A 15,584-nucleotide genomic window follows, 5' to 3' on the forward strand; every position below is an offset into this window, starting at 1 on the left:
TGCAGACTCCTGCAGCTCGTCAGGTCTCTGGCTGTGGACAGACGAATGTATGTGCGCGTGGAAGACGCGCAGGCGCACCTGCGCTCGCACACACAGCCTCGCGTTCTCCTCCACGTCTGCCCTCGGAGGGAGGCCCGCGGGAGACGGATTCCTGGTGGCCACGGTGAACGCCAGGAGCGACAGAGCAGCACGTGACCGGGGTCAGAGGCTGGAGGTTCACGTGAGTGCGAGCAGGACCTCCATCCTGCCTTTCTGAGCTGCAGCCTCCATTTCCCCATCTGTACCCCCATCACCAGCAAACCAGGGCAGAGCCGTAACATCATCTGCTCCATCTCCCATACATGCTTCCTCCTGCTCAAAACTCCAGTCCTTTGTGCCCCAAAGGGGCAGCTGGGGGCGGGGGGAGGACAGTCATGCGCCTTCACTCACACCCGCACCGCAACGTGTCCTCGTCACGTGCACCCACTGTGTGACACGCCCGGGCTCAGTAACGCGGATACGCCCCTTGCCCGGCTGGTGTGGCTCAGTGATTAAGCATCGACCGATGAACCCGGAGGTCCCGGGTTTGATTCCTGGTCAGGGCACAGGCCCGGATTGCGGGCTTGATCCCCAGTAGGGGGCGTGCAGGAGGCAGCCGATCCCGATTCTCTCTCATCACGGATGCTTCTAGCTCTCTCCCTCTCCCTTCCTCTCTGGAATCAATGAAAATACATTAAACACACACAAAGCCCTTCTGAGTCTCAGTTCTCTCAACTGCAAATGAAGGTAAGTTTACGACTCGTGTTTGTGGTGAGGCTTCAATGAGAAACATACACAGAACTGACTGAACAGCCAGCACGCAGTAGGTCTACGGGAATGCTGACTCCATCTAGCTGGATGTGTCCGCCTCTCCAGTGCATAGAAGGGTCACGCCCTTTGTTATCGGCTAACGAAAGATACGCAGAGACAAGGGCATTGTGCAAATTGTTTCGAAAACGAAATTTTGCCACTGTCGTTTTGGCAAAAATGGCAGGCGTGTGGCTTTGAAGAGAAACAACTGCTCCCCAATAAACGGACTAATTGCTGCTTCTGTGGAGATCTGACAGAAGAGGTTCCTCTCCGCCTACTGCTTCCCAGGGGAGGGGGCTGAGCTGGCCTTTGATTCTGCAAGGGGATCTGATTTCTCCCCCCTTACAGAGCCAGGTCACAGGGCCCGGTTAGGATCAACAGCGCTGCCAGCAGGGAAGCCCACAGCCCAGGCCCTTTGAAATATGACCAGCCATGCAATCAGGCGTGGAGCTGCCGCAGATGAACGCCGGTCACCTGGGGCGCATACAGCAAGCCCTGCGCCGGCGTTCCGCTCACTGTGCGGGGCTCGGGCGCGAGCGGTCCCGGGCCGCGGAGCCGCATATATTTTCATGATAATGCTTTTTCCAAGTAGAAACTACCCGAGGAGCCGTTACCCAGTTTCCAAGATGAAGAGGAAGCCAGAGGGGAAAAACATACAACCGGAACAATGCCGCTAGTATTCGGACGGAGGCGGGAGGGGCGGGAGGGAGAGAGCACGGCCAACATAAATGTAAATGCGGCTTTGAAGTCCTCCTTCAGGCCGAGCGGCAGGCTGCGCGCCGCTCACCTCCTCTCTCTCCACGACTCGGGCGTCTGTAAAGCCCCATGATGCAAACGCCGCCCCCCCCGCGAGCAGGAACCGGGCTGGGCCGGGGCAGGTCACAGAGCCCCAGACGCACCCTGTGCGGGTTCACTCGAGCTCAGTCCACAAAGCACACAGCCCGCAGCACGCACAGCCCACCCACCACCGGCTCGGCGTCTTCATCACCAGGAGTCCCAGGTGAAGGCGACAGATGTCCCACGAGGGCCGCCCGGGGCCGGACTCCTGCACAGGCTCCCTGGGACACCTGGTCTTTGTTCTGGTTGCAGGCAGGACGGGCGGTGGGCACGGCTGCCCCCTGGTGGCCGTCGGGGGCAGCTGCGGCCCTGGCTGGCGCTGGACAGGCTGCCCAGGCTTCAGACTCAGCCACTCGGCCTCTGCCCAGTAGTGTGTGTGTGTGTGTGTGTGTGGGGGGGGGGGGCGCGGGGATCTCTAACTGCGCTTTCGGGGAACGTGACGAGGCCTCCGAACTGGCTCAAGAGAGAGAACGCCGCCTGGCCCTCCGGAGGCACAGCCATGCCACGGTCCTCGGGAATCCAAGGACAGAGATCTCCAGGGGGTGGAGTTCCTACCCCTTTAAGGCTTTCTTTCTTTTTTTTTTAAATCCTCACCCGAGGATATTTTTCCATTCATTTTTAGGGAGAGCGGAAGAGAGAGGGAGAGACAGAGAGAGACATCGATGTGAGAGAGACATCAATGGGTTGCCTCCCGCACGTGCCCCGATCACAGCCCGGGCCGGGGAGGAGCCTGCAACCGAGGTCCAGCCCTTGACCGGAACTGAACCCAGGACCTTTTGGTCCGCAGGCCAACGCTCTATCCACTGAGCCACACTGGCCAGGGCTGTCGAAGGCTTTCTGGGTGTCACCTCGAGCCATCCACAGACGGAGGGGTGGGCAGAGGCAATATGGAGAACGGCCAAGCAATAGAGGCGATGGGAAAGCCAGGTCACGGGCAGGGGGGAGGTTCCTGGAGAGCCAGCCAAAGGAAGAGGGAGGGCCACAGAGATCACGTGACCCAGCGCACTGTATGCGGGCACAGAGATCACGTGACCCAGCACACTGTATGCTGGCACAGAGATCACGTGACCCAGCGCACTGTCTGCAGGCACAGAGATCACGTGACCCAGCACACTGTATGTGGGTACAGAGATCACGTGACCCAGCACACTGTATGTGGGTACAGAGATCACGTGAGCCAGCGCACTGTCTGCAGGCACAGAGATCACGTGACCCAGCGCACTGTCTGCGGCACAGACTCCGGTCTGGGAGTTCCCACGACAGTGCCCTTCTCAGACAAGAGGCTGCCTTCTGGCTGGTCTGCAATCCACACTGTGAAGGGCCTAGAGCAGCCGTGGGCAAACTACTGCCCGCGGGCCCGATCCGCCTGTTTGGAATGAATAACACTAAAAAAAAAAAAAGACCGTACCCTTTTATGTAATGATGTTTACTTTGAATTTATATTAGTTCACACAGACACTCCATCCATGCTTTTGTTCTGGCCTCCGGTCCAGTTTAAGAACCCATTGTGGCCCTCGAGTCAAAAAGTTTGCCCACCCCTGGCCTGGAGAGAACCCGGGAGATTCAAGCAGCCCCAGTGGGAATCCAACCACGTGGGAGGTGCAGGACCAAGCACAGACGAAGCCGAAAAGACAAGTGGAAGAACGACTGCGCCACGAAATTAAACAAACAAAGGCTCATCCTTCCAGAGCACACAGGACTTCACTGCGTGTACAAAACACGCCTCTTGTTTGTTTTCTTTTAAGCCGCTTTGGATCCTGAGAAAGGAAGGTTTATCCCACATGGATCGATATGCCCGCCTCCCTCTCCTACGCCCTCCACCTTCCAATGTCAAGTGAAATGTCCGAAGAAAGGTGACAATTAGGGTAAGGCTATGTCACCAGAGGAAAAGGCTCACCAAATGCCCAAAGCTTTGGGAAATGGACCAGATGAGCGGTCCCCAGGCACGCTGGGATTCACGTGTGCCACCAAGAGCAGCTGGTCTCCCAGAAGTTAACAGAAGAGAGGCTGGCCCGGCCGGTGTAGCTCAGTGGGTTAAGCATCGACCAATGAGCCTGGAGGTCCCAGGTTCGATTCCCGGTCAGGGCACATGCCCGGATTGCAGGCTCCGTCTCCAGTAGGGGGCATGCAGGAGGCAGCCGATCCATGATTCTCTCTCATCACTGATGTCTTTCTCTCTCTCTCTCTCCCCCCCTCCCTTCCTCTCTGAAATCAATAAAAATATATATTTTTTAAAAATCTGCCAGTAAAACCCTTCAAAGGCTTCTGACTCCTCAGTTCCTCACCTTACAAGGAGACACACACTCACTCATTGAAACCACACTGACTTCCCGTCAGCCCAGCAACCTCCCCTGGCAGAACTGGAACCAGTTCAGAAGAAGGCTGGGCAGCACCCACTGCTTCCCTCACGCTGTAAAAAGGGGAATATCAGGTTTCCTCTTAAAGTGCGCCCCTGAAATCGTAAAGATTTCACCATATGGAAGAGATCTGGAAGCGAGGAAGAAAGGGCTGCAGACCTGGAACCCTAATTCAATTTCCCCTCGCATGTGAACCGGGCCTGCGGCAAACGTTTCCTTTCTCGGGAGGAGACTGAACAAGAGGCCATTGTGTGCTGGGCATGGGAGGTCTGCCAGGCTCATCTACACCCACTTCTCCAGACATCAGGTTGGAATTACAGAATTCTAAACTCTCAATGAACTGTCCGCAGGCCGCAGAAACCCGCCCCACGCGGACGGCTCGGCGTCAGTTCGCCCAGTGAGTAACAGCCTCGCTCCAGAGTGACGTCTGCGTGCTCCACGCGCCAGCGAGAGGCCTGCCCCGAACGCCAGGCGATGCGCTCACTCCCGCCGCCAGCAAGCCTGGCATCGGCATCCGATAACCCCGACTGTCTCCCGTCTGATGGGAGCACACGCGCACCAGGCACCTGGCTCTCCACTATTTCCTCTGAAAACGGAGTGAGGACTGTCTCCCTGAGCGAACAGGGCTCACAAATGAAACAGCATTCCCAGGCCGGCCCCGAGCGCCACAGACATCGCTCCGTGCTGTAACGTGTCATCTGCGCCCCATCACGGGCCCGTTAACGTGTAAGAGAAACGAGAGTCATCTCGGATTCGTGGTGTGGCCCTTTCAAACACGTCCATAAACTCTCTGACGCGGGTCCCATCGAGAGGTGGAGTGAGTGTCCGCCTTTGGATCCGAGCCAGTCAGCGACTCACTCCTGTCTGAGGAAGGGACGGGGCGGGAGTGGGGCCGAGGGCTCAGGAGGGGCCATCATGACAACTCCTTCCTCTCCTACTGGACGCTCACCAGCCAGCAAATGGTGAGGGGGCCAAGCAGCCACATGGAAAAGTCACATGGGCCCGGCCGGCGGGGCTCAGTGGTTGAGGGTCGACCTATGAACCAGGAGGTCAGGGTTCGATTCCCATCAGGGCACAGGCCCAGGTCAAGGGCTCGATCCCCAGCGGGGGGCGTGCGGGAGGCGGCCGGTCCGTGATTCTCTCTCATCATGGATGTTATGATGTTTCCATCTGTCTCTCCCGCTCCCTTCCTCTCTGAGATTAACAAAATACGTATAAACACATATTCATTAAAAACAAGTCACAGCCACAGGTCCAGCCCTAGTCCCACTCCCATCCGATGGCCCCCAGACAACCAGTGTCACCCTCAGACACGGGGTGCAGAGCCTTCGAGTAGCTGTCGTGCCCAGGCTCTCAGCACCTCAGGTGACGCCACGCGGAACAGAGGAGGAGCTGCCCAGCAAACCACGAGGCCTGAGGGCGTGAGGAAATACCCGCTGTCTCAGTGGAGCCGCTGGGCTCGGGGTCCTTAGGCAGCAGCAGGTAGAGGGACCACGCGGACTGTTTCAACCAGATCAGCCACCCGGCTTATGCTTTTCACCCAAAAGACAAACCTGTCTTAAGTTAACCCTCCCCCGCCCCCCACACACATACACACAGCCCTGGCCAGCGTGGCTCAGTGGACAGAGCGTCGACCTGTGGACCGAAGAGTCCCGGGTTCGATTCCGGTCAAGGGCACGGACCTCAGTTGCAGGCTCCTTCCTGGCCCGGGCCCTGGTCGGGGCGCGTGCAGGAGGCCACGCATCGATGGGCCTCTCACATCGATGTTCCTCTGTCTCTCCCCCTCTCCTCCACTCTCTCTAACAATCAATCAGGGGATGGAGGACCAACAGAAAAACCACGCGAGAAGCTGTGCTGACAAACCTGGTCTCGGCCACCGCAGCCGAGCGCCCTGCGGGCTGGAGTCCACGTCCCTTACCCCGGCTGCGGCCGCCTCTCTCTCGGGCGGTCACTTCTGCGCACTAACAAGCCGGAACCCTGGCCTTCTCCCCCCCCCATCCCCCCCCACCCCCCGCCCCGGCCCGTCTTAAACTCACTCCCAGCCGTGACGAGATGCTCTTAGGAAACACGGGGCGGAGGACACGGCGCTCCTGCTCCGAGGCCCCGGTTTTTACGACGACGCAGGGAAACGGGCCTGAGACGGCGCTTCTGGCTGTGAGGCGGGAAACGAGCTCCAGACGTGCTGACGGAGCCACTCTGACCGGTCACCCACCAAACCGAGGAGCCAAATTAAAAACCTACTGGTCGTCCTGACGACACCAGGAAGGGAACTCCCCAACGATGGCAGCAGATCCGTCTCCAAGACACTCGGCCAGAACAGGTCCCGGAACTCAGAGCGAGAAGGGCCGGGAGCAGGAATTCCGCTGCTCGCAGACAGAAGGCCCCAGCTCGGAGCGTTCACAGACAACGTGAGCAGCACTTACTTTTTTTTTTTTTTTTGAAAGAACTACCACAGCCCTGGCCGGTGCGGCTCAGTGGATAGAGTGTTGGCCTGCGGACTCAAGGGTCCCGGGTTAGACTCCGGTCAAGGGCACGTACCTCGGTGGCCGGCTCCTCCCTGGGCCCAGGCCCTGGTCGGGGCTCGAGCAGGAGGCAACCCATCGATGTGTCTCTCTCACATCGATGTTTCTCTCTGTCTCCCTCTCTCTTCCGCTCTCTCTAAAACTCAATGGGAAAATATCCTCGGGGGAGGATTAACAACAACAACAAAAGAACGACCGTAAGTCACACCAAGGTGCTGACTACACGCTAATGACTCACATGCACTGCGCGAAGTCTCAGCACAGCAGGAAAGAGCCGGCCTCTCCTTCAGAGACCCCGCCGAGTGAGCGGGTGACAGAGGCCGCTCGGAGGACACGGACGCCCAGCAGCACCTACCCAGCACGTTTCCTGGCGGCACCTCCTCCAGGTCCTGCAGCTCCCGCCCCATCAGGAGGTACAGGTGCTCCAGCGTGCAGCACGCCATGTGGGGGACCGCGGGCAGCTCGTCCAGGGGAGTGGAGAAGCCCGATGGCACCTGGGAGAGGGAGAATGGTCGCCGGTAAGTGAGGGAGCAGGAAATGGAAACATCGGTTCATATGTACAAAGTTATTTTCATTCATAAATGAGACGTGGGGCGGTCACATTTCATGTAACTGTGAAGCATGCAAATTTGAAATAGTGCCTCATGGATTTAAAAATTGCCCTGGCTGGTGTGGCTCAGTGGATAGAGCATCAGCCTGTGGACTGAAGGGTCCCGGGTTCAATTCCAGTCAAGGACACATGCCCGGGTCATGGGCTCGGTCCCCAGGGGACGTGCAGGAGGCAGCCTATCAATGATTCTCTCTCATCATGATGTTTCTCCCTCTCCCTTCCTCTCTGAAATCAATAAAAATATATATATTTTAAAAACAGTCAAACCCCGGCCCTAGCTGGTGTGGCTCAGTGGACAGGGCGTTGGCCTTCAGACTGAAGGGTCCCAGGTTTGATGCTACCCAAGGGCACATGCCCGGGATGCGGGCTAGATCCCTAGTAGGGGGCATGCAGGAGGCAGCCGGTCCATGATTCTCTCTCATTGTTGATGCTTCTCTCCCTCTCCCCGTCTCCCTTCCTCTCTGAAATCAATACAAATATTTAAAAATAAATTAATTAAATTAAATAACCCTAATAGGCACTGATTTAAAGCGACGCCACCCAGAGCCTCAGCAGGGCTTTGCGTGGACCCTGACGAGTAGGTTCCGCCTCCCTGCTTCCTGGGGACCCGACCGGCTCCCGGGGCTCTGGCACCCTCAGCCTCCCGCACCCGAGCCTGTCCCGCCACGGCTCCAGCTGGTGGGGGCCTTTGCCTTTGGCTCGGGCACATCTGGAAGCCACTGCTCAGCGGCTCAGACCTTCCTGAGCGGCGCCTGGGACTGCCCGCGGGCGCCTGCTGCTGCCCCCTGCGCGTGCCCACGCCTGTCAGTGTCGCCCAGACTCCGCATCTCCGTTTCCCGAAGATTCGCCCTGGCAGGAGCATGCCGTGTCCTCCCCGTTCCTTCTTCCGGCCTCGGAGGGAAAGGCCTCACAACCTTTAAGGCCAGAACACATGGTTCATATGGCAGTTCCCTTCCCTAAATGCTACCGAGTGAGACAGGTCTACCGAATGTCACCCAGGCCACGCGAGAGGAGACACAGAATTCACCTCCATGTGCCTTTCTAGATGCGAGAAATCTACCAATAAGGTGATCGCCGATCTCGCCAACTTAAAAGCCACCAGAACCGGGAAACGAATACTTGAGTTTGGCTTCCGGTCTTACCCGCTGCAGAAACTCCACCGGACTGTACTTGGGCCCCAAGACAAAGATTTTCTTTCCTCTGCGGGCCACGCCGCTGAACACGCGAGCAAACGCCACGAACGTCTCCTGGTTGGTCTCTTGGCTGCTTTCTTCCCGCGGCGCGGGCCTAGGGGTCACACTCCCCGCCTGCGGCTCACCCCCTGCCAGGAACAAAGGGGTCATGAGTGCCAAGCACGCCCTCCCCCGGGCGGGGGACACAGAGGGACAGTGAATAGATGGATATCTGGCCCAGTTCCAGGACAGAAACAGCAAGAATAAAAGAATAGCCCTAACTGGTTTGGCTCAGTGGATAGAGTGTCGACCTATGAACCAGGAGGTCAGGGTTCGATTCCCGGTCAGGGCACAGGCCCGGGTTGTGGGCTCAATCCCCAGTGGGGGGCGTGCAGGAGGCAGCCGATCCATGATTCTCTCTCATCGTGAATGTCTGTCTCTATCTCTCTCTCTCCCTTCCTCTCTGAAATCAATCCTATCCTACATAATAAAAGCCTAATATGCAAATTGGCCAAATGGTGGAAGGACCCATTGCTATGACGCACACTGACCACCAGGGGGCAGACGCTCAGCCCAGGAGCTGCCCCCAGTCCGCAGGCCCCAGGCCGGCCAAGGTGGGTGCCAGCGGGCCCCTCCCACCGATCATCCCACCAGTTGCCCCACAGATCAGCCCTGAGTGCCAGCCAGGCCTAGGGACCCTGCCTGTGCACACATTTCGTGCATTCGGCCTCTAGTAAAAATATATTGAAGAAAAAAGTACAGACATTTGACATTAAAAATATATATATATTTGGCACCAAAGCCCATTGGGAAAGCTGTACCTTTCGGCTCCTCTCCGTCCGGACTCGTTTCAGGGGTGCTCCCGTCGGCGGTGGGCCCCGCGGGCGCCGGGTCCTGAGCTGCCGCGAGCCTCTCCGCGTGCCTCTGTCTCGCCTGCTCACGCCTCTGCACAATTTCTTCCTGAGTGAGAGGCCTGCGGGACGCCACGCACGTCAGCTTCGGGCGGCACCAGCGTCTCTCACGCGGACGAGTAGGGAACCAGCAGCACTCATGTGCCGGGACCGGTCGACAACAGGCCCTGGACCCTTCGGGGCAGAAGGCTCCCCAGTTCCCTCCCCAGCGGCGGCACCGGGAGAGCAGGCCCCTGAGTCTTCCTCGGAGGACGCGGGCCCCAGGCACCCTGAGCACATGAGCTGACCCACAGGCCCCACGTGCCCACACAGCTCGCACGCCCGTGGGGACCTTTCTCGGGGACCCACCCTACCACTGAGCGCGTGTACGCCGCCCCCGCCCCTGCCCCGTCCGTACCTGGGCCTGTTCTGAGGCAAAGCCTTAGCGTCGACAGCAAACATTTTGGACACAAAGATGATGACGGGCGCGGTCTCGTCACTCCCGCATTTCATAAAAGCTGAGCGAGCAGAAAGCAAGCATGTCAGTATTTTTTTCCCTTAGTGAAAGATCCAGATTTTTCTGGAGAACAATTAAGATGTTTTCACTGTGGCATCATCTAAATATGTAAGCAGCCTATAACCTTTTCCAACGACCATAAAAAGTCCATTTGGAAAACCGTAAACCTGCCGGAAAACAGGAAAAAGAACAAGCAGAATTGGCAAAAACGAGGAAAGAAAAGCAGCATTAACAGGGCAGGAGGGGGGCGGGGGGCACTAGGGGGATAAGGACACATATGTAATACCTTCATCAATAAAAAATAGAATATTATAATGACAGCAATGTAAAAAACCTTAGATATAAACTAAGGACCATTATTATAAAAGATGTCAATTTTCCCTGAATCAACAAAACCTTTGATACATTTCAAGTTTTAATCCTCACCTGAGGATATGTTTAGAGGAAGGATGGTGGAGGGAGAGGGGAGGGAGGGACAGAAAGAGAGGGGGGGAGGGGAGGAGAGAGGGGGGCAGGGAAGGAGAGAGGGGGAGAGAGAGAGAGAGAGGAGAAACATCAGTGCGAGAGCGAAACATGGACCAGCTGCCTCCTGTATGCACCAAAGCCAGGGCTTGCACTTGCAGCCCAGCGACTGGGAATGAACCTGCAGCCTTTGGTTGTGCGAGGAGCCGCCTGCCAGGGCCCACATCTATAAACTGTTCACAATTCAAAGCACATGTTGACATTTTCTTAGCCAACACTGAAGGGATAAAATCGGTTAGTGATTTTTTCTTAAAAATCGCCCCACATCAAAAGATTTTACCCGTAAGTTAGCCCACCAGTCAAATTCCAACGAGAAAAAACATTCCGGAAGTCAGAATGGAACATGGTCCGGAAGTCTTGCCTGGGGAAGCCTTGAAAAGTTCGGAGGCCCGGCCGGCGTGGCTCAGGGGCTGAGCGTCGACCTAGGAACCAGGAGGTCAGGGTTCGATTCCCGGTCAGGGCACAGGCCTGGGTTGCGGGCTCCATCCCCAGTGTGGGGCGTGCAGGAGGCGGCCGATTCATGATTCCCTCTCATCATGGATGTTTCTCTCTCTCCCTCTCACTCTCTGAAATAAAAAAAAGTGTATTTCTTTTTAAAGATGAGGGTGCGCGCACGTTCCTCTGTCCCTCACCTGCCTTCAGCGCCTGGGTTTCCGGCGGAAGTGAGTCGAACGTCTGTGAGCCCGAGCACAGCAGCTTCTCCACGCGCTCGGGTGTGATGTCGAGGGGGCTGGGGAGCTTCTGACACACCATGGCTGCGGTCTGCTGTTAAGGACTCCAACACTGATGCGTGCAATCTCCAAGGACGAGACCAGAACGTACACCAAATCCTGCGGCAACAAGGAATGAGCCCTGGCCAGCTGGAACGGTGGCCTGCGGACCGAAGGGTCCCGGGTTCGATTCCGGTCAAGGGCACGGACCTTGGTTGCAGGCTCCTCCCCAGCCCGGCCCCTGGTCGGGGCGCATGCAGGAGGCAACCCATCCATGTGTCTCTCTCACATGGATGTCTCTCTCTGTCTCTCCCTCTCTCTTCCACTCTCCCTAAAAACTGATGGAAAAATATCCTTGGGCGAGGATCACAAAAAAAAAAAAAAGAGAGAGAGAGAGATGAAATTCATCTATAAAATTACTTCAGTAAATGTATGCCACTTTATAATGAAGTCTTTTGGGAATTAAAAACATAATGAGGAATATCAACACACTAAAGAATATATAGTACTAAGTAAAACAGCGACCTAAAACTTCTAAATTATCTACTTATATATAAATTTTAGTAAAAGGAAGCCTCTTTTTTAGATTACCAAACAAAAATAAAAAAGAATATCTTCCTAGAAGAACATATAGACTGTATTAGAATAAATACTAATATTAGTATAAGAATTTTTTAAAAATATATATTTTGTTGATTTTTTACAGAGAGGAAGGGAGAGGGATAGAGAGTTAGAAACAGCGATGAGAGAGAAACATCCATCAGCCGCCTCCTGCACACTCCCACTGGGGATGTGCCCGCAACCCAGGTACATGCCCTTGGCCGGAATCGAACCCGGGACCCGTCAGTCCGCAGGCTGACGCTCTATCCACTGAACCACACCGGCCAGGGCAGTATAATCATTGTTAAATAGTCTCATAGAACACTAAGACATGAACATAGCAAGCTCAGTTGGAGCGGGATGCATTATTTCCCGAGGATTTCTTGGGGGCCAGTAAACACCCCCCCTCCACCATTTTGTCAAAACGATGATCCCATTAAAATCCACAAACAGAAAGGATACCGAGCACAGCCTGGGAGATGGGCAGCCACTGGCTGCAGATGGCGCTGACCTGGACCTTCGGGTCCGAGTGCCGCGCCTCCCGGGCCCCGATCTTCAACCCCAAGGAGGTGACGATTTTATCAATCTTTTCTTTGTCCCTGCAGCGAGCACAAGAGCGGGGTGGAAGGTCACAGAGGCGTGAAGGAGCTGAGAGGACAGGGACCTCACCATTATCTGACAGCGTTTACTCCTCATGCATGACTTTTTCTACCAACATCTGAAAAGGACTGCAGGGGCTCCCGCCACAGCACGGAGGCCCCGTCTCCACCCGCCCACTCCTAAAGGAACCTTTCTCTAAAACTAGAGGCCCGGTGCACGAAATCCCTGCAAGGGGCTCGGCCCTCGCAGCCCTGGCTTCGTCCTGAAGGTCGTTCGGCTGGCCGGTCTAATTAGCATATTACGCTTTTATTATTACAGATTTGTCCTGCAGCACCAGACCACAGCCTCCTTAAGCCAACTATGCCAATGGGTGAAGCAGGGTCACAAATGCATGCTCAGAGGGCAGGGACCCATCTCGGGAATAACCCAGACACTGAACTCGCTGAGGCAAGCTTTCTTTTGCACTTGTCCCCAGCATGTGTGTGCCCAAGGTTCCCATTATTAATGTCTAGCTAGCAGGCACCTTTCTGCTACAATGACTATTTTATTTCAAACTGGGTTTTTAAAAATAAAGGTCCAGCCCTGGCCGGTTTGGCTCAGTGGACAGAGCATCGGCCTGCCGGCTGCAGGGTCCCAGGTTCGATTCCCGGTCAGGGCACAGGCCTGGGTTGTGGGCTCCATCCCCAGTGGGGGGCGTGCAGGAGGCAGCCGATCCATGGTTCTCTTTCATCATGGATGTTTCTATCTCTCTCCCTCTCCCTTCCTCTTGAAATCAATAAAAATATGTTAAAAAGAAGTGGAACAACCAATTGACATTTCTCTTTCTCTCCCAAATCAATAAAAAATCCAGGTCAGTGTTTCCCTCCATCCTTTCTTCCCTGCCCCGCGGCCTCTATAAAGCATTTCTCTCCTCTGCCGCCTGCTGCGCTTGAGTTGGGTCGCACAGGCTCCATGAAATCGCCTCCCAGCCCTGTCACCAACTCATCGTCAGGCTCTCGCTCCTCACTTGCCCCGTCTCTCTCAGCTTCCGCAAGCAGGACTCAGGCAACTGGAAACTGAGGCACATTCTACCTGCCCACAGTCACCAGTTTGTAAGTCTTACTTTTTCAAGACAGCATCGTACAAGCTCCATATATTTTCCAGGATTAACTGCACGAATAACGGCTTCTTTCCTTTCGCCTGTAAAAGAGAATGTACACGCTCAGGTTTCCGTGTATTTAATAGGGGATCTTAAATACTATCCTTTATTTTTGTTGTTGTTAATCCTTACCTGAGGATATTTTTCTTTTTTTTTTTTTTTTAGAGAACGTGGAAGGGAGGGGGAAAGACAGGGAGAAACATCAATGTGAGAGTCACATCAATTCGCTGCCTCCCACGTGCACCTGGACCAGATCCAGGGATCAAGCCTGCAACCGAGGTACGTGCTCTTGACCAGAACTGAACCTGGGACCCGTCAGTCCTCGGGCCGACACGCTATCCACTGAGCCACACCGGCCGGGGCTGAATACTCATTCTTGACATGTTTTATTATCGACACGCCTCATTTCTACTAGAAGATATTTACTCAACCGCAGAGGGGAGGAAAGGAGGTACAATAACCCACCATTCTCTCCTTGCGGGAACTATGGGGACTATCGGCTTCACAATGATGAGACCATTTGGGGGACACGTCACTGCGGAGGCCCCCCTGCGCCCCTCAAAACGCCACGGAGCGCCCAGCGGAGAGCGAACACGTGACTCTGCATGTACAGGCCTCGCCATGAACTTCATGCTACAGAACATTATCATCATTTTTTAATATTTTACTGATTTCGGAGAGGAAGGGAGAAGGAGAGAAACATCCATGATGAGAGAGCATCATGGATCGGCTGCCTCCTGAATGCCCGCAACCCAGGCACGTTCCCTGACCGGGAATTGAACCAGGACCCCCTGGTTCATAGGTTGACGTTCAACCACGGAGCCACGCCGGCCGGGCTAAAGGATATTCCTAACCTGAAAAAGAATCAACTTCAAGGAAGAGGAAATTAAGAACAAAAATACCTACCATTTCTTTTATCGAACTATGCAAAATAATGCCAGAGCCCCATGAGACGGTGCTCTCACATGCACAATTAGATGGACCATCAGCCAAGACGGCCTTTCAGAAGAGCTAGTGACAAGTTAGTGAGAAATTGAGTCGTTACCTCTGAGTGCTCGGTTAAAAAAAAAGTCATCACGGAGACAAAAGATTTATGCAAAGATGTCCGCCGGAGTCTTACTTACAAAAAACATCTGGAAATTAGAAACAGACGCCACGTCCGATCTGAGGAGAGGGATTGTGTAAACCAGCGGTTCTCAACCTCCTGGCCCTTTAAATACAGCTCCTCCTGCTGTGACCCAGTCATAGAATTATTTTTGTTGCTACTTCATCACTGTCATGTTGCTACTGTTATGAATCGTCATGTAAATATCTGATCTGCAGGATGGTCTTAGGTGACCCCTGTGAAAGGGTCGTTTGACCGCCAAAGGGGTCGCGACCCACAGGTTGAGAACTGCTGATGTGAACGCTGACACGCTCACAGCACACACTGATGACAGGGCACTCGGGACAGGACGGTCTCCAGGCTTTCCTTGGATGGCTTCGTATCGTTATCATACCCGCCCTCTGAGGCCAGCCTGCTGCCTCCATTTCACAGACGGAAACACTGAGGCACAGGGCGCAGCTGGTGAGGGCTGGGGCCGAGATCAAACCTCCAGTCAGGCCCCCGCCTTCCCCCCTCCCTGCACTGGCCCCCCTTCAATACGCTGCTGATTCAAGGCCTGCCATGGCCCAGGGGAGAGGCTCACACGGTGGGGCTTTGTGCTTCATAGTAACAAGCAGGAAAGGAGCTACATTACGCAGACTGTATAATCAGAGCTGAGGGATGGAGAGATCTAGTCAGGCAGAATACAAGAGCCCTGGCCGGTGTGGCTCAGTGGTTGAGCCTCGGCCCATGAACCAGAAGGTCCGGGTTCGATTCCTGGTTGGGGCACATGCCTGGGTTGTGGGCTCGATCCCCAGTGTGGGGCGTGCAGGAGGCAGCCGATCCATGATTCCCTCTCCTCGTTGATGTTTCTATCTCTCTCTCTCCCTCTCCCTTTCTCTCTGAAATCAATAAAAAGTATTTTTAAAAAATGTCTTCAAGTGACTAGGATCTGAGATTTTTCTCCTCTAAAAAAAAAAAAGAAAGCAACTCTTTGCTCCCTGTATGTGAAGCGCTCTATTTAAGCAGCACTTGAATATAAGATTCATGAGCATAAACCAAACATAGACGGTGAAACATCCTTCAGGAACTGCCCCCATGAGTCACAGCCGAATTACAACCATTAAAGGGGTCACAGTTCAGGTCCCTAAGGGGAGGAACCCACATTCAAAAGAGAGCCCTGGCCGTGTGGCTCCG

General features: G+C 55.0%; 1 protein-coding gene across 1 annotated transcript in view; it reads right to left on the reverse strand.

The window, feature by feature from the left end:
• Window positions 1–15,584, reverse strand: part of EFL1 (elongation factor like GTPase 1) — a 64,735-nt gene that overhangs the window by 37,004 nt on the left and 12,147 nt on the right. The window contains exons 9-15 of the mRNA XM_081114673.1: window positions 13,268–13,344; window positions 12,028–12,164; window positions 10,888–11,010; window positions 9,635–9,734; window positions 9,148–9,299; window positions 8,297–8,475; window positions 6,900–7,038 (exon numbers count right to left, since the gene is read on the reverse strand). Of these exons, the coding sequence (XP_080970799.1) occupies window positions 6,900–7,038; window positions 8,297–8,475; window positions 9,148–9,299; window positions 9,635–9,734; window positions 10,888–11,010; window positions 12,028–12,164; window positions 13,268–13,344 (907 nt within the window). The remainder of the gene's footprint in view (window positions 1–6,899; window positions 7,039–8,296; window positions 8,476–9,147; window positions 9,300–9,634; window positions 9,735–10,887; window positions 11,011–12,027; window positions 12,165–13,267; window positions 13,345–15,584) is intronic.

The sequence above is a fragment of the Myotis nattereri genome, assembly GCF_964212035.1.
Source record: "Myotis nattereri genome assembly, chromosome: 21".
In the NCBI taxonomy this organism is placed as follows: Eukaryota; Metazoa; Chordata; class Mammalia; order Chiroptera; family Vespertilionidae; genus Myotis; species Myotis nattereri.